Below are 26,773 nucleotides of genomic sequence, written 5' to 3'. Positions count from 1 at the left end.
GTACTAGGCTAATGGCCCTGGGGCCTTTACAAACCTAGCCATAGGATTACCCTGGCATAGTGCACCCGACCTTAGTTCCCAGTGCCTCCGTCAAGTAGAGCCACGGGAGTTATCCCACTGGTGAATTTTCTGTTACCCATCCACTCATCAAGATTTTTCTTGAGGGTCAGCGAGGTGCTCTGCTTGACATGTATAGGAAGTCTGTTTCATAGCATGAGCAGTCTCTGGGTTATGAACCTGTCCCTCCAGCATGTTCTGTTAACTGTGGTAATAAAGTTGAGGTCTTTGCAGCATGTGGAGAGGAGGGATTGGGATTTCTTTAGATGTAGCATTTCTAACAGAGCTGGGTCAGACATGGTTTTAAGTCGAGCAGAGATCGCTTCTAAGTAAGCAATACGAGACAGAGAATAGTTGGGAGTGTTTTGAGTCTGTCCATATAGGACAAGTATTTAAGGCCTAGGATCCCGTTTGGGAGGTACGTTTGCGGCCTCTCCAGTTGTTAAAGGTGTCTAGTGAGGTACATGCCAAATGGGGCATTGTACTCTATCAATGGCCTAATGAGGCAAGAATAGGGGGAGACAATTACCTCTTTCTTCCTGGATGCAAAACCCTTAGTAATGAGATGTGCCACACAGAAGGACTTTGACCACAGTGGCAATGTGGTGATCAAAAGAGAAGTTGCTGTCATCCTGTTTTCCCAGATCTCTTATAATGCCTTCTGTGTTCAGTGGACTTCCATCAATGCGGTAATTCATGGGAACCGGGTTTTTACCAAAGGGCATGACGATACTTTTTTTGTCATTGAGCTTAAGGCCATGGTTCTGACACCAGTCGTTGGTCGCACTGAGGCCATTCTGTAGGATGTCAAAATCACTTGGGGACTTAATAGCTCCCAACTTGTAATCATCTGCGAACTTTGTCAGCCAGAGTCCCTTCGTTTTGGCCTGGACTTCAGGAGAAGTAGATACCAAACAGGAGAGGATGCTAGACCGAACCTTGTGGGACTCCACTTGTGACTAATCAGCAGTCTGACTTGGAGTTAGCTATTTTCACACTGTAGGTTCTATCCGTGAGCCAGTTTGCAACCCACCTAAGTAATATAGGGGTTGATGCCAAGCATAGTGAGTTTTTCTATGACTCCTGAGTGGGGAATGGTATCAAAAGCTCTGGCCAGATCAAGGTAGGCTGTATGAACCACCTTGCCTTCATCCACAACTTTGGTGACTGACTCAAAAAAGTCGACCAAGTTGAGTAGGCATGATCTACCCTTCACATAACCAAACTGTGTGGGATCCAGAGTTTGGAGATTCCCTATATCCTTGTTAATTATGTCAATGATGATGCGCTCCACAGCTTTGCACATCAGACTCGTCAGGCTAATGGGGCAATAGTTCCCAGGGTCTGTAGTCGCCCCTCTTTTTTGGAAAGGGATGACTGTAGCAGTGCACCATTCGGCAGTGACAAAGCCTGAGGTGAGGCTGTCATTGAACAAGGCATACAGGTGAGGTGCCGGTTCACTCTCTAGCTCATGTAGAACAAAACCAGGGATATTGTGAAGTCCCATAGAAGCTGTATTCTTGGCCTTGGATAGTGCTGTTTTAACCTGTGCAGCATTAATACTGGGTGCCTGGCAATCTACTGGTATTGTGATTGGTCCTTGGTGGGGGGGGGGGGGTAAAGTTGGCACTGAATCTGTCGGCCAGTATAATGGCAATACCTGTTGGCTCGGTATAGGAGGTACCATTGTGCAGTAGCTCAGAGCAAATCTTGTTATTGCCGTGGAGATTTTTTACGTAACTATAGGTGGCCTTGTGGTTGCTTTGACTATCTGTTGCAATTCTGTTTTCATACTTAGCTTTAGAGGATTTGATGAGGGATCTCTACTTTTTGTTGAGGCAGATAAGGAAGTTTTTCCAGTATTGGGACTTCACCTTATTCCGCATCACTTTTCTCCTTCTGTTGTAGAGTTTGTTTATGGCAGGGGACCACTAGATTGGCTTCCTTTTTTTGGAGAAGAGTGCCTTGGTTCTATTGACGATGACGAGATCCATGCATTTGTGTACGTGTTCGTAAGTGCATTGGTGTATGATTCTGCGGTCACACAAATATTCTCCATTTGCATGGGTGCCGTGAAGTTGGCCACCTCTGTTTTTAGGATCCCAAAGTTAGCTTTGGAGAAGTTTTTAATGGTGGTTACCTTTGCTGGGGAGTGGGAGGGATGTGGATTTCCAAGATGATTCGTTCGTGGTCGGATATAACCAGAGAGGAGCTGACTACTGGTGTAGAGCAACGGTCGCCCGTGTTAGTTATGACCAGGTGAAGGATGTTGCTACCTCTAGTGGGGGGTAAGAATGAGCTGGTACAGGGCATTGCAATTAATGAACTCCAGGAAACGTTGGGAAAGTGCATTGGTACATGAGTAGTTTAACCAGTTAATGGAGGGGTAATTGAAATCGCTTAGTAAGAGAGTATAAAGTTGGAACCTAATATTCTTCAGGGTGCTTAGGAACATGGAGTGCTAGTATTGGGACATGGTAGGGAACCTATATAGCAGGCTACAACCTGAATCGCTGTCTTACTCAGTGTTAGCTGCACCTGAAGTATCTTTGATGCGTTATGTTGGGCTACCAGTCTGGAGGTGTGTGCATCCTTTATGAATATGGAAACACCGCTGCCTTTGAAGCTTCGGTCCAAGTTCTGGGGCTGAAGGGTGTGGAATGAGTTATAGCCTGGCAGTGCAGGGATGCTTACTGCTGCCTTGAACTAGGTCTCTGTTACAGCACAAATGTTGATGGTTCTCCATTTTAAGGAGTGCCTCGAGCGAGTGCATTTTGAGATTTAAGCTTCTAGCATTGAGCAACATGATCCTCAGATTGCATTTGTTTGTAGCTGTTACAGTGGTAATATGGTCTTTGGAACATCGCCTAAAAAAGGCACTATACGGGTGGCAAGAGCCTTGGCCAGTATCCAGAAGCCAAGGGGCGACAGATGCAGGCCATCTCTGGCAAAGCATCAAGGTCTGTCAATCATGTCATCCCAGGCAGATACGGGGTCCCCTTAGAATGGCACCAGAAACTTAGCCAATTGTTGAAATCAATCATTTTCTGCTTGTACTGTGGTATCATTCTGGGTGATGGTAGGATGCTACTTACGGCTAGGGTCATACCTGCCTGGGATACATAATCCGAGAGCTCCTCCATGTCTCTCTCCATGTAGTCCAGGGTGGTATGTCTCAGGTCATTCACATCCACATGTACAATGACAGTCATATTTGTACCTATTGTTGAGTGACCTGAGTGCGTGCGTTGTGTCGGATCCCAGCACCTGACAGGCAGCTGACCATTACTTTCTCCTTATACAACCTAGTGAGTGGGGCATCAGTGTGCCTCACTATAGAGTCACCTATGACTAGTGTGTTGGGCATGATGTTTTGCCTTAGGGGCTTTGAGTGATACACGGTTTAGGAAAGTTGTGTGTCTCATGATTAGTGTTGTGTTGTGGTGGTCGAGTGTGTTTCTGCCTTGGAGGTCTCTGCTGCTTGGGTAGATTTTTATTGTGAGCCTCCGCTAAGGTGGGTGTGTGGTTTGTGTTTTTATGTGAAGACAGTGCTGGTGTGTGTTCCGGAGGGCTGTGTGTTTTCCATGTGGTGTGGTGCAAGTGTTGACCTTCTCTTGACCAACTATACCGGTTTTGGCTGGAGAGTGCATGGCTTCCAATTTGGATATGTAAGTGCATCTCTCGCAAGTTGAGTGTTGGAAGGTAAGAGGACAGGGTTGTCTGTGTACATGAGGCAGTTGCTATATTGCCTCAGGATGCCAAAGTTCACCAGGTAAAAAGGAGGAAGCACACGGAACTGACCTTTAGACATGCCTGGAGGGGTGGGCATTGTTGAGTACTAGATCGGTTTCCTTGTAGAACGTTTAGTGCTGGTAGCACTTGTGTGCTATAATGATTGCTACAAGAAGTCTGATAAAGTGCTAGACTAAAGCTAGTATAAGTGCAGGAAAGTAGAGAACTAGTAGATCCAAGGAAAAAATTGAAGAGCAGACTCTGGCACCGCTCAGAAGCTTACAAACAGTCCTGGATACAGCAAGTCTGTATCTGGACTAGACTAGTTACAGGAAAGGCAGGACACAGCAAATGCAGGTTTTTAAACCGGAAAGCTGAGAGATAGAAAAACTGTCCAAAAGGCCAATAAACCACAAATCTGGGCCAGAAACCACTCCTATTGTGGAAGATGGGCTACCTAGTGCTTACCACTCCCACTGATAAGCTAGAAGGCGTCCCTCCAACACAAAGGCTTGAGGAGCTCGTAAGCTTACAGGCATTTAGTTTTAGTCCATGACTCTGACATCAGTTGTTTGTCTGTGTCAGCCCCTCCTGGAGAACATACGTGTCAGTGTGAGATTCAATGACTGCTCCTAATTTGCAATCATCTGCAAATTTAGTCAGCCAGACACCACTAACATTGGCCTTGACTTCTGAGAAGTAAATGCCGAAAAGGGGAGGTCCAAGGACTGATCCCCAAGGGACTCCACTTGTGACTGGCCTCTTTGTAGAGGCGGACTCCTCAATTCTAACTTCCTGGGTCCTGTCTGTGAACAAGTTGGCTATCCATCAGGCGACATACGGGTTTGTACATAACCTCTTCAGTTTGTCAACAAAGCCCAAGTGGAGTATTGTGACAAATGCCTTGGCCAGGTCAAGGTAGGAAGTGTGAATGATTCTGCCCTCATCCATTGCTTTAGTGATCTTCTCAAAGCCCACCAGACTGAATAGGCATGATCGGCCCTTTACAAAACCAAACTGGGTTGGGTCAAGTGTCTGGAGGTTTACTATATCTCTACTGATCATCTCCATGATAATTCTTTCCATTGCTTTACATACAAGACTAGTGAGACTTATGGGTCTGTATTTTCCCGCATCTGTAGATGGCCCACCTTTGTGCAGAGGGATGACTGTTGCCTTTCTCCATTCATGAGGCATGAAGCCTGTTTGGAGGCTACAGTTAAATAGTAAATTCCAGAGGCCCTAATAGGTTATATGTTACATGCTGTTTAGAAGGCATCCTGGGATAATGTCTGGGCCCACTGATGCAGTGTTCTTAGACAGAGAGCATTAAGGACCTGTTCCCTAGCGATAGTACGAGAGTTATATTTCATATTTCCTGAGGGAAGGTTGAGGGGGAGAGAGGAGTAAAGTTGGAGCTGAATTCATCAGCCAGGAGGTTTGCTATATCTTCTGGCTCAGTATAGGTGGTTCCATTTACAATCAGCTCTGCACACAATTGTGTATTGCCTTTGAGGTTGTGGACATAGCTAAAGAATGCTTTGTGGTTGACCTTGGCCTGGAAGGCCAAACTTGGCTCAAATTTGGTTTTAGTAGACTTTGTCCTCAGAGTTGTTTATTTTAATGAGAGTGCTTTTATCCTGCTGGGTGCTGCACCTCCTAATTTTTGCCATGATTTTCTTCCTCCTGTTATACATCCAATTGATTTTGTGATTCCACCAGGGTGGCTTGTTTTCTGAGTTAGTTCTGTACTTCTTCCTGGTGGGTACAGCTGCCTCTATACAGCTATTAACATGCTTGCACAGGGGTTTCTGTGAACAGTTTTGCATAGGCACAAGTGGTCCCGGGGCATACAGGGGCTTGAAATTTTGCCAGGTTCTCACTTAATACCAAGAGGTTAGCCTTACAATAGTTCCTGCATATTCCCAGTTTAGCTGGAGGTCCAGGTTTTATTTCTACTTCAAAGGAGACCATTTTGAGGTCTGACCTTACCAAGGAAGGCATTACAGTAGGGGGTGTGCAGCACTCTACCAAATTAGTGAGGACCAGATCCAGTATGGTTGCACCCCTAGTTGTACTGACTATATGGCCCAGGGAGTTTGTTTTTACAAAATCCAGGAATTTCTGTGCATGTATGTTTGATGTTGTATAGGATTCCCATTTAATAGTGGGGTAAGTAAAATTCACCCATGAATTTGGCTTTGGGTTGGATGGTTAGCGTTTCTAATAAGGTTTAAATACATGGTATGGGTTTCCTGGGTCATAGAGGGCGCTCACCTACAGCTTGCAAGGAAGTGGTATTGGATTTTACCTATAGTGATATGAACAAGCAGCAGCTCAAGTGCATTGTTTTGTTTGACCAGCCCTAAAGTATATATATTTTTGATGTAAATAGAGACACCTCCACCTTTAGTCCCTGCCTGTGAAGTAGCTGGTCTAAATGTGAAGAAGGCATTATTAGCTTGCACTGTTTGTGTGCTGTCTCAGGCTTTAAACTATGTCTCAGTGACTACACATACATCAGCATTCTCTAGGGTAGAGAGCTTCTAGGGAGTGGAGTTTTTTTGTTTAGGCTCCTAGCATTGAGCAGTAATACCTTTAGATTTTCTTGGTTTTGATTTGCTATGTTGGAAGTACTTTCAGTTTGGCATTGGCTAAAAAAGGCACTATGGGGGAAGACAATGGTTTAGCTAATATTCGAAAGCCTAGAGGGGAGAGGCGCAGACCATCCCTGGCAAAGCAGTATGGCCTGTTGACCATCTCCTTCCATGCTGACAAATACTGCGCACCTTAGAATGGCACCAGAAACTAAGCCAATTATTAAAGTCAATCATCTTTTGTTCGTATTGTGGCATCATTCTTGGAGAAGGTAAAATGCTGCTCAATGTTAGGCTCATACTAGCCTGAGACACATTCTGAAAGCTGTATGATGTCTCCCTTCATTAGTCTAGGGAGGTACGTCTCAGGTCATTTATTCCCAGATGGACTATGACAGAGTCATATTGGTAATTGTGATCCAATGACCTAAGTGCATGTGCAATGTGGAGGATCCTAGCCCCTGGTAAGCAAATGAACGCAACTTTCACCTTACTCAGCCTGGTGAGAGGGAGTCAGTGTGTCTCACAATGGAGTTTCCAATGACTAGAATGTTGGATTGTGTGGTGACTTGCCTTATGGGCTTAGACATAGAGGCTCCATGAGATTTAGCTCTATGTGTTGATGTGGGTGTTGTTCTGAAAGAGTGCGTTTGGGGCTGCTGAGGATATTTCTTATGTGCCTTTTGTCTAGGAGGTCTTTGTGGTTTAGAAAGGTTACATATGCAAGTACCTCAGTATAAGTGGGACTATATGTTTGCTTTGAATTGTACGTGATGGGTGCAGCATGCGTACTACTAACAACCTTAATGACATTAGGAGTACTTTGTGTGATGTTGTGTAAATACATCTCTCGCATACCCTATCAGTAAACATGAGGCAATTTCTACATTGCCTCAGGATGCCCATATCCACCAAGCTAGTAATGGAGACAGTAGAAAGTTCATATCCATGGCAACAGACCCTTTTTTTTATTGATTAGATTGTTGGATTGAATATCAATCACCATCAGGAATATCCGGTTTGCAAGCTATGTGGACAGTGCTGGTCACTGCAAACTAGTTGTCCTGTATGCAACTAGATATTGGAGAATTTTCAATTGCGCTTTTACAGGAAAAATGTCACTCAAGGTGTCTGAGCCTGTAAAGAGCACTGCCAAGCACTTGAGAAACTAATATGTAGACCTTGAAAATTTAAGGATGAAGTATTTAGGCAGATATTCTGAAGTTAGAAATCAAGCAGTACGTACTGAAAACAAAGAATTAGCTCAAGAATGATGAAGAGGGGAGTCGCATGAATGGCTACTGCCTGGCTACTACTAATGCTGGTCTCACCACAGCTTCACTCTGTTAGGATACAATACTCATTTGCTTCGTCTCTCACCAGAAGCAAAATGTTAGCACTAATCCCAAGAAGAGAAGCAAGACACAGTCTGTTTGGTGAACCACAGTCTTGTCCCAGATGATGGGAGGGTCTGTAGGCCTATACCCCCTTTTTCTGGTAGATGCTTCGAATAGCAACCATAGCAATCAGGTACGTTACGCAAAGACACTCACTATCCAGCTAGAAAGAGTCAGGAATCAATACACTCTACTCCTACTCTCACCAGGATCAGAATATAAGCACAGATTCCAAGCTGTCGTCTACAAAGCAGTTATTAGGCTTTCTGGTGCTCAGCAGTCTCCAGGAAATAATGTGACTGCACTCCTTCGTTCACCAGGAAAAAACAGAAGCACTAATCCCAAGATGACTACTGAGGCAGAATGTGGGTTCTCCAATAACAGGTGGTCTTGAAATAGATACTTAAATGTAAGATGAAAATAAATGGTTTATCCTGAACACTGCAGTGTGCACTAAGCAGTTAGATATGAAAGTGGGTAACGCAGAGCCACTAATTTTAAAGAGCAATAATTAAAGGTGGTGGGCACTTTTGTATTCTGGTACTATAGAATACAGTAGGATGGCCAATAAATTTAAATAGTTGGAGAGTGACTTCACAAAATGATAATTTTGTGCTTACTCACACCAGCCAGTCAAAGCAGGGAGGAAACGAGATATATGGCCAAATTAACGTAAGGGGCAGACAACTAAAGATAGTGGTGTTTAAGAACACAACAGTAACAGGGAAGGAGGGTGGGACAAATTTCTGTCAGACTCAAGACAGAGCTGTGGTCTCTTTTCAAGTGTTAATATGCAGTTAAAAGCAGAATACAAGTAAAACACAGCATAAAGAAAACAAATCACAGTATGCAAAATAGAAAAAAATGCAATAAAGTAATACAAAAAATAAAAAGCAAACTAACCTTTCCGTTACAGCAAACTGTTGCAGAGTCTGGGTCAGCCTTTCCAGTAAAGCCTACTGGCTACATTAGCTCCCAGTAGGTTTCAGAACCTTCCAATCCCCCCAAACCAGTTCACAGAAGATGGATGTGCAAACAGAAACCCTTAACACTTCCCCAGAGTCCATTGCAGAAGACACAGACTTGGTAAAGGTGTCCCCCTCAGATGATGTCATCTTTGGCAAGATCTTTGAATTGATGAAGCAGGGGAGGAGATAGTCCACGCAACGATTTGATGGTTCAGTGGGCATGGAGGGACTATGATATGGTGGACCCCATCCCTAAGAAATCTGATAGTATTCTAGCGGCACCAGCAGACTGGAAACAGTGGAGCAAAGGCCCATCAGTAGACATGATAGAGTAACACTGGCCAAAGGAAGAACTTTCTGAATCAAGTTCCTTAATCTATCCTCCAAACAGGGAGTCTAGGGCTGTGGATCACTCTGGGAAACAGAGTTATGCTTCAGCGCTCTTTTGCCCTTTGAGTGCTGTTACTTGGCCCATATCACCAGATTTCAGAGACCTCACCAAGGAGATTTCCAATACACTTTCTGGTATCCTGCCTGTGAATGTTATTTAAGATGTCCTTTTCTTTGAGGGTAAATTTATTTTTACTCTAAGTCTCAACAGTAAAGGATTTGGCTACAGACAATGAGACATGATTCTACCTGCAAGTAGTAGAAATAGGATAACTCACCTAAAACTATCTTATTTCAACAAAGGATGCAATGGATGGAAAAAGCATCCTTGTCAGTATTTGCTGCTGTATCTGTGCAAGAGTGGTGAGCTCTATACCTGACCTCTAAGCAACAGTGTACACAAACACTTAAGGTTCCCGTATGTCAGAGATGAACAATCCAGAAACTTGGAGTTTTTTTTACTCACTTTGGAACTTATCAGAGCTGCTTATATAGCAAGACATGGCTTAAATGATATCTTTGCATTTATCACATAGTACAGATATTCTACTATTAATGCTTTTCCTTTAAAACTTTCTGGCTGTACCTGTTATAGAAGCAGCAAAAAGGTCTCAAGTAAAAGTAGATAGTAGTAGATTTACCTTGCTTTTGGTTGAATAAAATAGCTTCAGAACCTATTACCGGCCAGGGTTGCTGTCTGTTAAGGTTTCATATTTATTTTTGTACTCTGCATTTGTACCTCTCAGACACTTAATCCAAGTAGTGTGTTTTTTCATTTCTCTTAAAGTAGATGGTGTTAAATTTGTGAAATGTCAGGCTATTTGTTAAACTGAATACTAAATCAGTTATTTGACAAATTTAACAGTCAGCAGTTCATGACCATACAAATGACTTGTAAAACAAAGGCCCTAGTTTGTTGAACAAAATGAATACTATGGAGTTGTCAACTGGGAATGTTTGAAGAGAAGGGTGGTAATGCTTGTCCTAACAAAGTAATATGCTACAGTGCCTGGAACCCCCCCCCCCTTCAAACCATGAATTGTCAGTTTTTTTTCCCACTGACCGGCAACATACATTTGTCCAGGGAACAAGATCTTAAACTGTGCGTGTGTGTAACGGAAATTATTCTAATACAGGAATGACAAAAAACCCTTTGTTGTGATTCTTCAGTTATTGCCAACACTGAAATTAAATGGTGATATGACGCAAAGCCTCTACAGAGCTCTTTTCTTTCAAGGTCACTCTTACTACTTATATATATTTGTTACTTAGCAGATGCTGTAATGTAGCTAAAATATTTTTTTTTTCTTTTTGCATTCAGCTGAATTGACCAGACCAACTGCTTAACTACACAAGATGCGTTTTCTGTTTGATGTCAACACCTGTGGGTGGCACTCCCAGTTGCTCAAGAACAGCTTACTACATACACAGGGAATGTGTTAAAAACTCTTCTCTACCTACTATAATCTGTTCTGCTGGTTTTAGAACAGTGATGCATCATTGCTTACATTTTTGTTGGGGACAAAGACTTGCAACTTTTATTATGTTAAAGTTACTTTAGAAAAAGGCAGCAGAGGATTATTGTACTACGTACAATTCTATGTACTTATTTTATATACAACTTTCCATGTTTGTCTTGCACCAGGGAGCCCAGGTTGTTGCTGAAAAGGGTCTGTCAACCAGTCCACTTAGTACCAATAAGACGAGGCGATATCCTGGACAATCAGAACAGTTTATTGTTCACACCATAGACAACGAGACAAAGAAATTAAAAACAAGTAAAAATTCCACAAAATTCCACAAAAATACTGAGCGCTTTCACCCGCTCGACTACCTGCGGGTTTCTTCAGAGTACATTAAACAATTCTCTGCACCAGTCTTATATACTAAACAGATAGCTAATTAGTTGGTTGTTAATGAGATAATTAAAATAAATGAATCAATCAGCCATTTAAAACATAAAATAAGAATGTTCTTGCTTTTTAAAGAACCTGAAATCCACGATACTAAATAGTGTGTAAAACACTTCATTTTAGTTGTACCATGTTATGTAATATAAAAATTTAATAAATAAAAATAGTAATAATGAAAAATAGAGTAACACATACTACGAATGAAAGTGTTAGTATAGTGTGCATACAAATTCTTTATAAAATGTTACTTGTGGATTGTTGTAATAATAAGATTTGTAAAATTTTATAAAACTTGTTGTCCGATAAGTCTTATAAGTTTTTATGAGGGCATACAACTACTAAATATGAAAACACAAAGGTGATCCCTAAGCAGTAGTTTGTGAAATTGTGAAATTGTGGATAACTTGCTTTTAACAAAAGAATGTTTGTGGCAACTCCGTTTTAATGCTGGTACAGCACCAGGTTTGAATGGGCACATTCGTATTGCAAGTATTCTCAAACAAAAATCTATTTGTGTTTAATCAGAGTTTTATCACAATTTCACAAACTAGTGCTTAGGGATCACCTTTGTGTTTTCATATTTTAAATTTTAAATTTCAAATTTAAATTTGATTATACAAATAATACACATGCAGTTCCTGTATATTTTCACATATATATATTTTTTACATGTATAGATCTATTTGTAGTTTTTATATTTATTAATAATATAATATTTAATATATATTTTTTATAAGTTAACAATAATCTAATAATTATTTAATTAATTATTAATTCATGATATACAATGGTTTTATAATGTATTTATAATGTATTTATAATGTAATATTTATCAAGCCTTGTATGTATACAGAGACTAAGATATACACATATATAAAGTAGTTGTATGCCCTCATAAAAACTTATAAGACTTATCGGACAACAAGTTTTATAAAATTTTACAAATCTTATTACAACAATCCACAAGTAACATTTTATAAAGAATTTGTATGCACACTATACTAACACTTTCATTCGTAGTATGCGTTACTCTATTTTTCATTATTACTATTTTTATTTATTAAATTTTTATATTACATAACATGGTACAACTAAAATGAAGTGTTTTACACACTATTTAGTATCGTGGATTTCAGGTTCTTTAAAAAGCAAGAACATTCTTATTTTATGTTTTAAATGGCTGATTGATTCATTTATTTTAATTATCTCATTAACAACCAACTAATTAGCTATCTGTTTAGTATATAAGACTGGTGCAGAGAATTGTTTAATGTACTCTGAAGAAACCCGCAGGTAGTCGAGCGCGTGAAAGCGCTCAGTATTTTTGTGGAATTTTGTGGAATTTTTACTTGTTTTTAATTTCTTTGTCTCGTTGTCTATGGTGTGAGCAATAAACTGTTCTGATTGTCCAGGATATCGCCTCGTCTTATTGGTACTAACGCTGCTCTTATTTTTCACAACCAGTCCACTTACCAGTTTATCATACTGAAATAAACAGCCAGCTGTGTCCCATTAATAAGCTGCGCTGTGTACACCATGGTTTGATTCTCTCAGCCGCCGTTTGCCTCCTCTGTGACTTTGAGCAACTCACTTAATCAAACAGTGCTCTGAGGAAATGGAGAAATTGGGATAGGCTCCTCGGTGGTGTCCTGTACAAAAGTCATAGCAGCTACATATAAACATGTATAGAATGTTGGTTTTGCAATTTAAGACCTGCCAGAATTGGGTCTTCTAAACCCAAGCTCAGACAACTGATACTTCTGGGCCTTCAAACTTTTGCCTCCTTAAAGTACACCAATCTCTCCCAATAACGGAGCTGTACAGAGTGGAAGTTGTTTCAACCTGGGGTGTATCAAATAAATCCTGACTTGAATGAGTAGGTCCAGTCTGTGAGAAAGCTGTCCTAATTGCCCTTGGTCAATTCCAAAATAAATTAGTCCAATAAAAGCAAGCACTGCATTTACAGAGAGCACATTTAACAAACAGCAATTTGATCTGGAGGCCCTTGGCCAAAAGAATGACTTAAAACATAATGATGCAGACTATACTGTTTGACTAAAATGATGGACCTGAAAAAGACTATGGTGAAAGCAATTGTAAATGTTTTGAGATATGGTATCTACTGGATTTTTTTATAACTAGCGTCTACTATAAAAGGAAATCTTAGAGTTTTTATACTTTAGGTAGGTTATACTTCATACAAAAAAGGTACCACTGAATCTTTGTCATGTAGAGACTGGCTACAGGAATCAGATTCCATGAATCCTAAGACCCTAAGAAATTCCTTTGCTGAAGTCCTGGACTAAGTGGAAAAACTCAGGAACAGATAAGGCCACAATACTACTTTTTTCCTGGGAAAGTAAAGACTGTAGAATGGATGTACCCAAGAGACTCCCAGAAATACAATCCTGTGGGAGAACAAAGACAAGACTTTTGAATGTTCTCCCGGAAACCCCATCTGCGAGAGAGAGATCCCCCAGCCAAATGAGAGATTCCCGACTTTCAAAAAAAATACTCTACAAAAAAAACAAGTCACATAAATAAGTAAAAATGTGAATAACCTGCATTCTGTAATTATCACTGGAGCTAGACATTTTGAACTCCATTAAAAGCAGTGGATAACCCAAAGGGTAATGCAGATAAAGTATAACAGTTTAAAGTCTGTGGCTACAGAAATGCAGTAATAATTATCCTTTAAATCTAAAGTTACCAAAAAAAAAAAATGAAAGGAGGAATACGAATTAACAGGTTGTGAAGGGACACCATTTAGAACTTTGGGACCTTCATCAACTAGTTTATAAAGGAAAGAGGTAGGAATTTTCTCCACGAAACAGCTCTCTTTGATATCAAACATTTTTGAAAATAAACCTTTCCTTGTCAGGGGAAAGAGGAATATGTTTTATTACCCTTTGATCCAGCAGATGTTAAATGACTGGAGAGAGAAAAAAAAGTGATCTGGTGGAGGAGGAAGAATTTACTGAAAAGGTGGCAGGGAATCTTATCATTATCTATACCCCTGATGATCAACCTTAGGATCCCATTGGTCAGAGATACCTGTTGCCAAACTGAGAAACATTTTGTTCATGATGGACTGCCAATGGGGGAAGGGCGAGTTACAAATTGAAGAAGGTCATTCACAGTTGTTTGACTGTACTTATTCCTGGGAAGCTCCCCTTTCTTATAGCCTTCTTGTGATTAACAAAAAAAAAATTCTTCTTTCAAAACTTTGACAAGACTACTTATTTTGCTTTTTATAAAAGAATTTTGAGTCAGTGATGAAAGTTTAACAAACTTGGAAAATAAATGCTGAAAACAATCGGGAGTACCCCTTGAATTAGTTATCTTCTTCTCATCACATTTTTCAGGACCTCAACAGCAGGTTGTCTAAAAACAACTCTCCCATCAAAAACAGAATTCAAAATTTCTTTAGCATCTTCAGGTGAATTGCTACATATAAAACATGGACCCTTCAAACCACAGCAGGTGTTGCTCTGGAACAGACATCAGAGTCATAAAAACACTTCCAAAACTGTTTGGTTACTTGAGAAACAGAAGCAAAAATTACATTTAGAGGTGATTTGCTATCTGGAATGCGGAATCGCAGTTCCGCATTAAACAGAAGTAGCTCTGTTTTGCGATGTTTTGATTGGCCCGTATACCGGCATACGGGCCAATCAAAAATCGTTAAACATGGAGCTTCTTGTGTTTAAAGCGGAACTTCCGCATTAAACACAAGAAGCTCCGTGTTTAGCGATTTTTGATTGGCCTGTATGCCGGTATACGAGCCAATCAAAAAAAAAAAAAAAAAAAAACACACAAAGCGGAGGCTGCCTAGGATTTAAACCGGCAGTGCGGGACTCGGGATCAGGCTGCTGATCTCGCGAAAGTCCCGCCCAAACAGGGATGTCTGGCAACCCTGAATTAGCCTATGGTGGTTTTAGCCAAGTCAAACTTTTTTGCTCATAAACTTGGAAAATACAAACAGTGAGCCACCGTGCTAAAGTGACAGTTGACACAGATTTTTCCCAGTTTAGCTTTTGAAAAAGAAACAGCTGATCTGATTTCACAAAAGCCTGAAAGTTTTTTTTCTATGGAAACAATCTCCAGTTTTCTGTGCATGTCCAACAAATGAAACGAAAATGTCCTTTTATTGGAGAATTTCAGGAAGAATATTGGTAAATTAATGGACCAGTTAAGGGCAAATTCAGAAGCTACTTTAAGAAGAAAGGAAGGGTTACTGCGAAAAGAAATCCTTTCTTTATGAAAGAGGATACAAGGTGGCTGGCAAGACGATGCCTGGAGTTCAGATACTCATCTAGCAGATATAACGGTGAACAGAAAAATGGTCTTCCAGGACAAAAGTTTCAGATTTGCTTTTGCAGTTGGATCAAATGGAAAGAGAAGGAGGCCTGGAGAAGAGCTGCCAAATCCCAAGGAGGAACGAGATCCTTGATAGGTGGTCTGAGTAAGAATGTACCTTTGAGGATAGCTTTGCAATGCCTTAAGAAGGTCAAGGATAAATGATCTTCACCTACATTGTAAAATGGAGACTGCAGCGAGTTGTACCTTGACTGTGGAGTAACTTGCTCCATTATGACAAATGTAGGCCAAAAACATCTGGCACTGCTTGAAGGGGTGCTGAAAAGGGATCTACATGCCTTCCAATGGCCTAAATAGAGAATATTTTTTCATTTAGTTTCCTAGTGAGGTCCATTTGGGAAGATGTAAGGCTGTATAACACCTGGAAAGAAAGCCTATACTGTCTAGTCATCATCAGAAGTGGAGAAACCATGATGTTAATTTCAGGGCTTGTATGTCTGGGTGAAGTAGGCTGGATAGGTGAAACAGATCTGCAGAGGGATCCAGAACCCAAGGAGGTGCATTAAAGGAGGCCAAAGGAAGTGGAACTACACTTGTTGAGGCCAGAATGGTGCAATGAGGATCATTTTGCACTCCCATTGACATGTTTTCTGTAAAAATCTAGATAACAGGGGTGTGGGAGGATAAGCATAAAAGGAGGCTGGGGGGCAAAGTCATTAAAAAGTGCCTCTGTGTGGCTCCCCCTCTGGGGCAATTAGGGCAAAATACCTACTGCATTTGAAATTGTGGGAAGAGGTGAACAGATTGCAGCATGGTTGACTCCACTGATTAAAAAAATCAGTTTCACCACTGAAAGACAGGGACCACTTGTGAGGCAGAAGAACACATTTGTTTAGCCTACCTGATCAAAACACTGGACTTCCCTGGAATGTTAACTGCCAAAAGAAGGCAGTCAGAAGAGATCACCCATGCCCTCACACCGCCTCTTGACACAAGGGTTAAGAGTTTGTGTTTCCTCCTGTTAGTTGATGTAAGCCAACAGACATGTCAGTCTGTATGGCAATTGCCCCTCAAGGGAGAATGTCCTGAAAAGCCTGCAACACTAAACCTGCACTCACCTCTAGGATTCTGATGTGTAGAATGACCTCTAAGAGGGACAATGTGCTTTGGACTGTCTGTCCCAAGTAATGCCCCCTACTCCAAATGGGAAGCAGCAATAGTCATCATGGTCTTGGGCAAAGGTAGGACAAAGGGGCAGCCTTGAGAGACATCTGGTGCAAGAGTCCACCAGAAGATGTACTGCTTGCAGATCTTTGTGATTCAAATGGGAAAAGTCATGGGATGCAGATTCATAGACCCCTGTACTACTACTATCCACTATAGCACCCTCCTTTAGAGTCTTACTAGAGGCAGAAGGGTTATGGAGACCACCACTGAACTGAAGAACCAACCTGGCCTGTGGTGACTGAAGCGACAATAGATGTGCCACCTGATGCTGTAACGTAGATAGTCTGGATTGAGGAAGTTCTGCCACTTGAAAAACCGTATCCAGACAAGCACCCATGAACTTCAGAACTTGAGTGGGGAACACATTACATTTGTTGTAGTTGACAGAGATGCCCAGGTGTAGACATAAATGAAGGAAGGTAGCTCTTAGCACATTAGATGTCTGATGGAAGTGGTGAGGAGTCTGTCATCAAGGAAGGGAAACACCTGGAACCCTAGCAATCTCATGTGAGACGCAACCACTGAAATACACTCTGTGAACACCAGGGGCGGCTGTGGAAAGATCAAAGGGCAGGCCACTGAACTGAAAATGACTGCCCCCCAGATGGGAGCAAAGGTAACTGCTGAGCAGTCTATTTTTACGTGATAGTATGCATCCTGAAGATCTATTGTGTACATCCAATCGTCCTTCTGCAAAACAGAGAATGGACTGAACTGTGACCATTCAGAACTTTTAATGCTTGACAAATTGGTTCAAGTGGCTTGGGTCCAATACTGGCCTGAGGTCCCCAGTTTAGGACATCAAAATGAATCACGATTAAGTTCCAAACTCTCACTGGTTTGATGGGATCTCTTGGATGACAATTAGCAGCTGTTCTATTTGTAAAGCTGCTTCCTTTCTCTGATGGAGTGGTATGTAAAGAATTTTTCTTGAATGTGTTGGGGAAGGAAGGGAAAAAAAAGAATGTAATGACTTTTTGTAATTATTCTCTACATCCAGACATCTTGGGTGATGGACATCCAGACTTTTGGGTGCAGAGTTAAGTACCTCTGACTGTCTCCAGAGTGCAGCAGTTGGGTACCCATTCAGGGGTGATGCAAAGGCTTTTTAGAAACAAGACCTCTGAAGCTTTGGTTTTGTGGGCCACCTCTGCTACACGGGTGACAACAGCCATTAAAGGTACCCCATCTGCAGCAGATTATCTCCATACGAGTTCTGTGAAACCCCTGTGATTTTTGGAACCACATCTTTCTACCCCCTTTCTGGTTCTGTCAGAAGGTCCCCCGAGAAGAAATACACATCTCTACCGCAGAAAGCGTTTTCCTATCCTGCTCACTCCTGGAGAGAAGTCTCCTTAACCTTGGGTCCAAATAAAGTAGATCTATCAAAGGGTATACTGATGAAGAACATCTTGCAGGGCTCCAAAAAGTTGCATCCAGCCATGCCTTCTAACAGTAATGCGTAGACATTCTGGAAACGCCTTCTCTAGTGTGAGAAATGAGCCACACGGAGGCATTTCACAGGGACTGAAGAGTGGCCAGTTGTAGAGACGATCTTTTTATCCTCTGTCTACATGGAACCAGAAAGGGATTTGTAATGTTCCTTAGTCAAATCCCTCTGGATTCTTGTAAAGTGTGCAAGATAATTCAATGACTGCAAAGCAAAGGTTGCTGAGGCAAAGATTTGTTTCAGGAATCTATGCAAGGCCCTAGACTCCCTGGTGGGGTGCTGGACAGAAGGACTTTCTTCAACAAGTTCCTTTTTGGTGGCTACAGCAATTACCGTGGTACAAACTGGAGGACCCCTGCTCTGGTGGGCACAATCCTTGGGAACTAGGTACTTGTTTCGCTTTCTAGGAATGGGTTCTGGCATATCTGGATCCTGCCAAACCTGACATGAAATGTGATGTACCCATTTCATCCACCAGGGGTACTACCCAGGAAATAGTTGCACCAGTTTCAAAAGCCTCAAGAAAAAAAATTTACTCCTCCTGGGAAGGGGATCCAGAAGACCAACCACCTTTCGACAACAGAAGCTCGAACATTTCTCCAAACGAGACCACCAAAAGAGGTGACTTGGGAACCCCTTCATCGAAGTTGGTGTCTTCCAACAAGTATTCTTGCAAGGAATCAATGCGTCTACTCTTGCACTTAGGATTCCAAGTGGGCTTCCATATGGGGATGATCCGAGGAAGACCTGGAAGTGCGCAGGGAGTCCAGCAAAAGGACAATCTTGAAGCTTGAAAGGGCCTGATGCCCTAGTGCAACAGAAATAGCAGACTCAGAACCCAGGGCCGACAACTGTAGAAGGTGAGGACCAGAGGGGAGCAAGGCTGTCTCATCTCTTCACTGCCTTGAATGCAGAAACCAATGGAGAGCCCTTGACTACATGAGTAGGAGCCAAAGCCACCTGGCTAGAGAAGCCCAGAGCTTCCCTAAGACCATGCCTCAATGCAGATGACAGCATAGAGTTGTCTAGCACTGAAGCCAAGAACAGGAGGGACAACTTATTCTCTGAACCAAATCCCTACTATTGGATCTGGCACCACAGCTGTGTCTCGGAGATCCCTCTGGCTCAGACAAGGTCAGCACCAGTTGGATGAGAGACAACAGAGTGAAAAGCCAAGCCTCTGGATCAGACACAGACAATCCCAGAATTCTTGGATCCACTATGTCCGAAGCTGAGGGAAGGATTGGAGTAGGAGTAACTAAGGGTATTTGGTAAAAAGCTCACAGGTCCAATAAGAGACAGAGCAGAGAATACTTCCAAATGAAACTGAGTTCTGAGGAATTTTCTCATCATTCTGTCTATGTTTGCTTCAATCTCCTGGTAGTCCTGAGGGACTAGGAGATAAATGGACATCTAGAAAATCTACATGGTGGCCTTGTAGATATGTAGAGTGTAGCCTTGATGAAATCAACTCCAGAGAAAATCTAGGTTGACTACAGGTAACAGACTTCGCACAAAAGTGCCTCACATCTGAAGTGGACAGAACCGTGGCCTCTGGGATTTTGGACAGCACAGCTGAAGCTGGGGTCAAATGAAGACAGCAGTTAGAGGATCTAAGCTTTTCTTTGGGCTTTTCCCTTTTTCCACTCAGATTTTTCTGCTGGTTTATTTTTGGAGGGGATGCACCAGATATTGAAGAGGGGGAAGAAAGAAGTAAACCCTTAAGAACTAGTTTGTTCCTGCACTCAACCAAAGCTCTGGGGTTGAAGCTCAAGTTTCACACTCAACCTAAAGATGTGCGGCACAAGACAATACAAACACTCCGAGTGGGTATCAGAGTTGGGTATCTTATGCCCGCACGAACAGCACTTTTTAAATCCAGTGTATTTATTAGAATTGTTAAAGCCAACAAAGAAAATCAATAGAGAAATACAACAATAAAGTCATAGATTAATAGAAGGAAAAATCTGTAGAAGTCAGTAACACCAGCAATGGTAAATCCTGGACCCCTGTCTAGCAGGGCAACTGACGTGATCCCTGGGGTGAATTTCCTTTCTCCCATCCAATCATCAAGGTTCAATTTGAAGAGGGTCAAAGAGGTGCTCTGCTTGACATGTATTGGGCAGTCTATTCCAGAGTCTCTGGGTCAGAAACCTATCCCTCCAACATGTTTTGTTTATTGTGATAAGGTTTAGATCCCTGGAGCATGCGGCTCTGTGGGATTGGGATTTAAGAGTAGCATGTCCAACAGCTCTGGGCTTGACATGGCCTTGTATGTTAAACAGAGATCGCCTCAGAGTAGACAATATGCAACAAGAGTATAGCTGGAGTTTTTTTTAAGGCGGTCAGCATAGGGCATCTGCTTTAGGTCTCAGCTAGAGCATCTTCTGCGTGGAGACATGCGTGAATGGGCGTACCTTCGTTGAAGGCTGTGCGTCAAGGCTGGCAACTCGCATGTAAAAATCTACTGCCAATCATTAGTGGACCGGAGTTCCGCTGTGGCGACCCCTAACCGGGAAAAGCTGAAGAGACACATTCTTTTATTTAGTGAGGTATTTCTGCAGCCTTTCCAGTTGTTACAGATGTCTTGACAGGTACATAACAAATGGGGGGTTGTATTCTATAATGGGTCTAATGAGGGATGAGTACAGTGGGACAATAACCTCCTTTTTTCTGGATGAAAAGCCCTTAGTGATGAGGTGTGCCACATAGAAGGATTTCCTGACTGTTGTGGTGATGTGGTTATTGAAGGTTGAGACCACTGTCCACCTGTGTCCCTAAGTTTCTTATCACACTTTCGGTGTTTAGTGTACTGCCACCTATTTGGCAATTCACGGGTACATGTTTTTTCCCAAAGGGGATAACTATACATTTCTTGGCATTGAGCTGCAGGAGTAATCTAATGATGAACATTAGCACCTTATTACAAGTCTTCCTGTACATAAGATGAACTGCTATATGAAGCATCAAGAAGCAGTTTCTATTAGCTTGGGCTGCTTTAGGTAGCAGAGACAATTTAATGAAAGTGAAAATAAGTACTTCACTTCTGCACAGATGCATTATGTAGAAGCATTTTTTTAAGTTAGTTGTATCCAGGTGCTTTGGTTTCCATCCCCAGACTCTATAACGAATGCCAGCAGCCATTTGTGCTTTGAATTTCATTCCAATCTGATACCAGAGGGGTACAGAGAAGGTAACTTTTTTGGAGGGAGGAGGAGACAAGGGCATATGTATTACCTGCAGATAAGATTTCTATATTCTTGCAAAACGATCCTCCTCACAGTTTATTGGGAACTACTATGATAACTTTTGACTGTTAAGCTTTACATACAACTTTTTTTTTATCTTTTTTTCCCCCAAGGGGAAAATATTTCTTTCCTTACTCAGGATTTTTGTTAGGTCATCACTGGATCAAGAAAGAGTTTACAAAATAATTGAAGATTCACCTTAGACCATCAATAATTCTATGACTAGCAGCTCCAGTTACTTTCTCCACACTTAACTACAGTGAAGTTATGGTCAGTTAGGATTTGTAGAATGAAAGAAAAAGGCTGAAAAGCAAAGGAACAAATTAAGAGGTACTATTATCTGCAAGACGTGGGGTCAAGATGGAGGGACAGGGGGAGGTTTAGGGGGAAGCCCATGAAGTCCTTTGCCCAGGGTCCCATTTCACTTAAGACTGGTCCTGTTGACTGCAGACATCTGAGGCTTGTATAATCCAAAAAGTGGCTATGATGAGAGGGTACTGAGGTAGTTTGAAAAGAAAAGTTAATGACCTCATCTGTATGATCACACATAATTGTCACTGACCTAACAAAAATAAACCCTATTCAAATTAATACCACCCATTTAGTTGCCGTCTGTAACCCCCCCCCCCCCATCCTAAGCAAGGAAATGCTTTTGTAAAAGCATGACTGATATCTTCTCCATGTTTTTGTCAAGTCCTTTAGTAAGCTGAACACACTGAATGGTCAATACAAAATAAGGGAAAATTCTCTATCTTGAAATGTAATAACTGTTATTATACTGCTGCCTACTGGTTTCTACTGTAACCACCCACTCAAGAGATAAAACCCTTTCTCTGTCTAAAGGACAGTCTATCACCTGGATAATCAAACAGATTTAAATCCCGCTAACCTCAAGCAACTCAGTCTTACCCATGCTTTTGTCACTTACATAAAAGGAAAATTATCAAACGGCTACAGATTTCTCAATATGTACCTGTATTTGGAGCACGAGGTTGAGCACCTTTCTGTGTGATTAAACCAGGGGTTTGTGGTTTTGTTCTCTTTTTGATTTTGTCCACAAGCGATTCAAAATCATCATCTGAGCTCTCTGTTGAAACTGATAAGCAGCTCTGTTTTGACGACACATCTTGTCCTACCAAATCTTTCTGTTCACGGTTAGCTTTCCTTCCTTTATCTACAGTCAATGTATCAGGTGCACTGCTTGTGAAGATTCTTGAAATACTGCTATCATCACTCTTCTGGATCACTTTGACTGAATGTTGATTTCCAGACAAAGGTATAATGCAATTTTCCTTTTTAGCTTCTTGTTTCTCTGATAAGGTTTTGTGATGGCGATCACGCCATGTGCTTTTTATAATGACAGAATCTTCATCACTAAGACTCTGCAGCAGGAATACAGGTGACAAATTTTCGGAAGGCTTTTTCACTTTCACAAGATTTAGATTTTTTCCACGGTTCTTAGCAACTTTCTTATCTAAATAGAAAAATCATCTGGTTAAAAGGTAAACTAATACAGTACACTAGTATTACGTAATAATGAAGGACAAATTAACATGAGGGGGAAATTCAACCCCATTAGTTTACTACGTTGTATAATTAGTTATGTACTTACCATAACTTGGCATCTGTATTATCTGTAGTCACCATTCATCACATTAGAGTCTAGGATCAGATATCAGATCCGAGCTGGCATATTCAGAACACAGCTTAGCTCAAGCTCCTCCCCTCCCATAATGCTCTGCTGCCCTGCACTCTCTCAGATCTAGTTTGTATAAGGGAGGAAGACAAAAAAAAGTATTTAAACAAAACTGAACCTCCAAATCCAACCGATCTTCCAGGAAGGGGGCTGGAGGGTGGGATCGTGATGAATGGTGACTACAGATACCAAGTTATGGTAAGTACATAACTATAAATCTGCTGTTATCTAGTTACCATTCCTCACATTAGGGACAAGAGTCTCCAGCTACCTAAATCCTGGGAGGTCTCAAGGAAGGACATCCCGAAGAACCGTGGAGCCAAATGAAGCCCTTCCTCTGGAAATCAAATTCAACTTATAATCGGAAATAAAAGTGTGGGGAGAAGACCACGTTGCTGATGCACAAATGTCATCTAAAGATAGACTATCTGCAAAGGCAGTGGAAGTAGAGACTGCCCTGGCAGAATGAGACCTCACTGGTGTACCTAAGGTAATACCTTCTGAAGAATAAATGAAGGAAATACATTGCAAAATCCAAAGGGAAACAGTGACCTTCGAAATACCCCTGCCCTTTCTATTCAAAGAGAATGCGACAAATAGTTGTTCTGAACACCTAAATTCTCACGTTCTATGCAAATAAAATCGAAGTTGATGAACGTCCAATATGTGCAAAATATATTCCCCTTTATTGGAATAGTTAGAGAAAAATAATGGCAGAAGAATACATTGATTGAGATTCACTGGTAAGGCCACTTTAGGCATGAAGGATGGATCTGGTTTCAGAGACGCACCCTGTCCTTGTGGAAAATTAAGTAGGACGGCTTGACAGTAAGAGCTTGCAACTCCGAAACTCTCTTTGCCGAAGTTATTGCCATTAAAAATGCAGTCTTCCAGGAAAGAAATTTAATATCACACGAAGCCGCTGGTTCAAAGGGTGCTTTTTTTTTTTTTAAAGCCTGCAGGACCAAAGTCAAATCTCATGGGGGAGAAGGGGTTTTACAGGAGGCTGTAATAGAAAAACATCTTTTAAAAAGGCCTTACAGAGGCACGCAGAAAAGGCAGAATCACCACCAATGTGAAAATTCGAAATCGCTGCCAACTGTAACTTGATAGTAGAAAACCTAGCTCATTCCTTAAAGAGAGACCAAAAAGAGAAGTATTTCAAGAAAAGGGGCAGACAAGGGGTCTGATTTCTTATTCTTCACCCAAACCGAAAACCTTTTCTATTTACTGGAATAAACCTAGTAGAGGACCTCTGGGTGAAGCTAGCCTGGACTTAGCCAAAATCACTGAAGTGGACATACCACGGTGTCAGACGTAGGGTCTGAAGGTTCGGGAGTGGTAGGAGAGAAGGATGAGATAACAGATCTGGAACTGGACTGAGCACCCAGGCTGGATGCCTCAAATGAGACAATAGGAGGAGGAACTACACCTGCCGGGGCCAAAAGGGGGCAATGAGGATCAGTTGACACTTGGTGTCTAGCTTTCTGAAGTAGTCTGGAAATTAGAGGTAATGGAGGAAAGGCATACAGGAGACCCGGAGGCTAATCGTGGGTGAGTGCATCCCTGTGGGATTCCCCCTCTGGGGGGATCAATGCAAAGAAGTTGTTGCATTTGTGGTTCAGAGAGATGCAAACAGATCACAGCTCGGATTACCCCACCGATGGAAGATCTGTTGAGCTACCACTGGATTCAAGGACCACTCGTGAGGAGTCAATATAGCCCTGGCTCAATTTGTCTGCCAATATGTTGGATGCTCCAGGAATGTGCATTGCAATGAGAATGCGCCCCGTGGCCATCTCCCAATCCCAAACCCTTCATGACCTCACGACACAGCAGATAAGAATATGTGCCCCCTTGCTTGTTTATTTACCACACAACAGCCATGTTGTCTGATAGAACTGCAATCGTTCCCTGAGGAAGGCAGTCTTGAAAGGTTTGCAACGATAAAAGAACTGCCCTCATCTCCAGAACAATGATGTTCAGTCAGTCTCTGCGGGCGACCATAGTCTTTGTATCGTCTGTCCTTGGAAATGCCCCTCTACCCCAGGAGGGAAGCTTCAAGGTGACTGTCACCACAGGAGTCAGAAGAACGATAGGCCTGCTTGCTAAAAGATCCAGTGAATGAATCCACCAGGAAAGATGCCTGTGACACACTGGGGTGAGCTGAATGGGAAAGGATAGGGGATGCCGCAACGCTGACCACTGAACTGCAAGGGTCCAGTGAAGGACCCTCATATGGTACCGAGCCATCAGAACAATATAAATGGTGGCTGCCATTGATCCTAGAGCCTTGAGAATGAGCGAGGCCGGAGAACAGGTTAGCTCCAGCAAGGTCCAAACTTGGTCACGAATAAGCGACACTCGAGAAGGAAAAGTTGCGACCTGAGAGGCAGTATCCAACAGAGTGCTTATGAATTCCAGCTTTTGGGTTGGAAGCAGAGAGGATTTCACCATGTTCACTGTAATACCCAGCAGATGGAAAGTACAGTTTTGTACCTACCATAAATGTAGATGTTCGAAGATCCACATTGCTGCAGTCCTTACACTTGGGTAGTCCGCTGTCCTCGGTCGGCCCGAATATCAAAGTATAAGGCTGATGTCGGTCAAGGCGCATTTGACTGACATCAGGACGTCAGGGTACAAATGCGCATGACCGACGTCATATCCTCAGTCTTTTCATGCCCCAGATGTCAGAAGACCCTAAAAATAAAGGTCAAAACCAAAAGACAGCAAACAACCAACCCACCACCCTTGCACTAACTATATGTACAATATATACAAAATACACCATATGTACAACCCAACCCACACAACCACCTCTAACTACAGAGGGGAAGGAGGGAGGGTAAATTGGACTGCAGCAATGTGGATCTTCGAACATCTACATTTATGGTAGGTACAAAACTGTACTATGTTCTTCATCTCACATTGCTGCAGTCCTTACACTTGGGTAGAATCCCAAAGCAGAGGTAAGGGAGGATGGCTAACTACAAGGAAGCAGGAGCTGCCAAGATGCCCTGCAAAAAGTACAGTTTTGTACCTACCATAAATGTAGATGTTCGAGGATCCCATTGCTGCAGTCCTAACTATTGGGTATAGTCCGCATCCAGTCGGCCCGAATACCAGAGTATAAGGCTGACGTCGGTCAGGGCGCATTAGACTGACGTCAGTACGTCAGGGTACTAATGCGCATGACCGACGTCATATCCTCAGTCTTTTCTTGCCCCAGATGTCAGAAGATCCTAAAAAGACAAGGCCCAAAATACCTGCACCAAAAATATGTACAATATATACAAGAATATATACAAAAAATATATAAGCATGTAACCTCACCTACACAACCACCCCTAAACACAGAGGGAAGGAGGAGGGTAAATTGGACTGCAGCAATGGGATCCTCGAACATCTACATTTATGGTAGGTACAAAACTGTACTATGTTCTTCGTTCCCCATTGCTGCAGTCCTAACTATTGGGTAGAATCCCAAAGCAGAGGTAAGGGAGGCTGGCAAATCATAAAGAAGCAGGAGCTGACAACATGCCTTGCAAAACAGCTGTGGCAAAACCAGCCCTAGACTTAGAGTAGATAGGTAGGTGATAATGCTTAGAGAAAGTATGCACTGAACTCCAAGTAGCTGCTTCCAAAATATCCTTAGTTGCCACCCCTTAGAAATGCTGTTGAAGTGGCAGTAGCCCTAGTGGAATGAGGCCTAATCCCAGCTGGAATCTCCTTGCCATGATGGGAATAACAAAATGCAATGCAAAAGCCAATCCAC

At 42.1% G+C, this 26,773-nt stretch overlaps 1 protein-coding gene across 1 annotated transcript in view; it reads right to left on the bottom strand.

Annotated features, from left to right (window-relative positions):
• LOC122789619 overlaps nucleotides 1-26,773 on the bottom strand; it is a gene marked incomplete in the record, with an annotated part of 1,015,902 nt that overhangs the window by 540,516 nt on the left and 448,613 nt on the right. The window contains 1 exon segment of the mRNA XM_044057014.1: nucleotides 22,273-22,773. Coding sequence (XP_043912949.1) covers nucleotides 22,273-22,773 — 501 coding nt within the window.

This window comes from Protopterus annectens, chromosome 15.part0, assembly GCF_019279795.1.
Source record: "Protopterus annectens isolate FY-2018-M chromosome 15.part0, PAN1.0, whole genome shotgun sequence".
Taxonomy (NCBI): domain Eukaryota; kingdom Metazoa; phylum Chordata; order Ceratodontiformes; family Protopteridae; genus Protopterus; species Protopterus annectens.
Note: the sequence above shows the minus strand (reverse complement) of the source record. Positions and strands in the feature narration are given on the sequence as shown.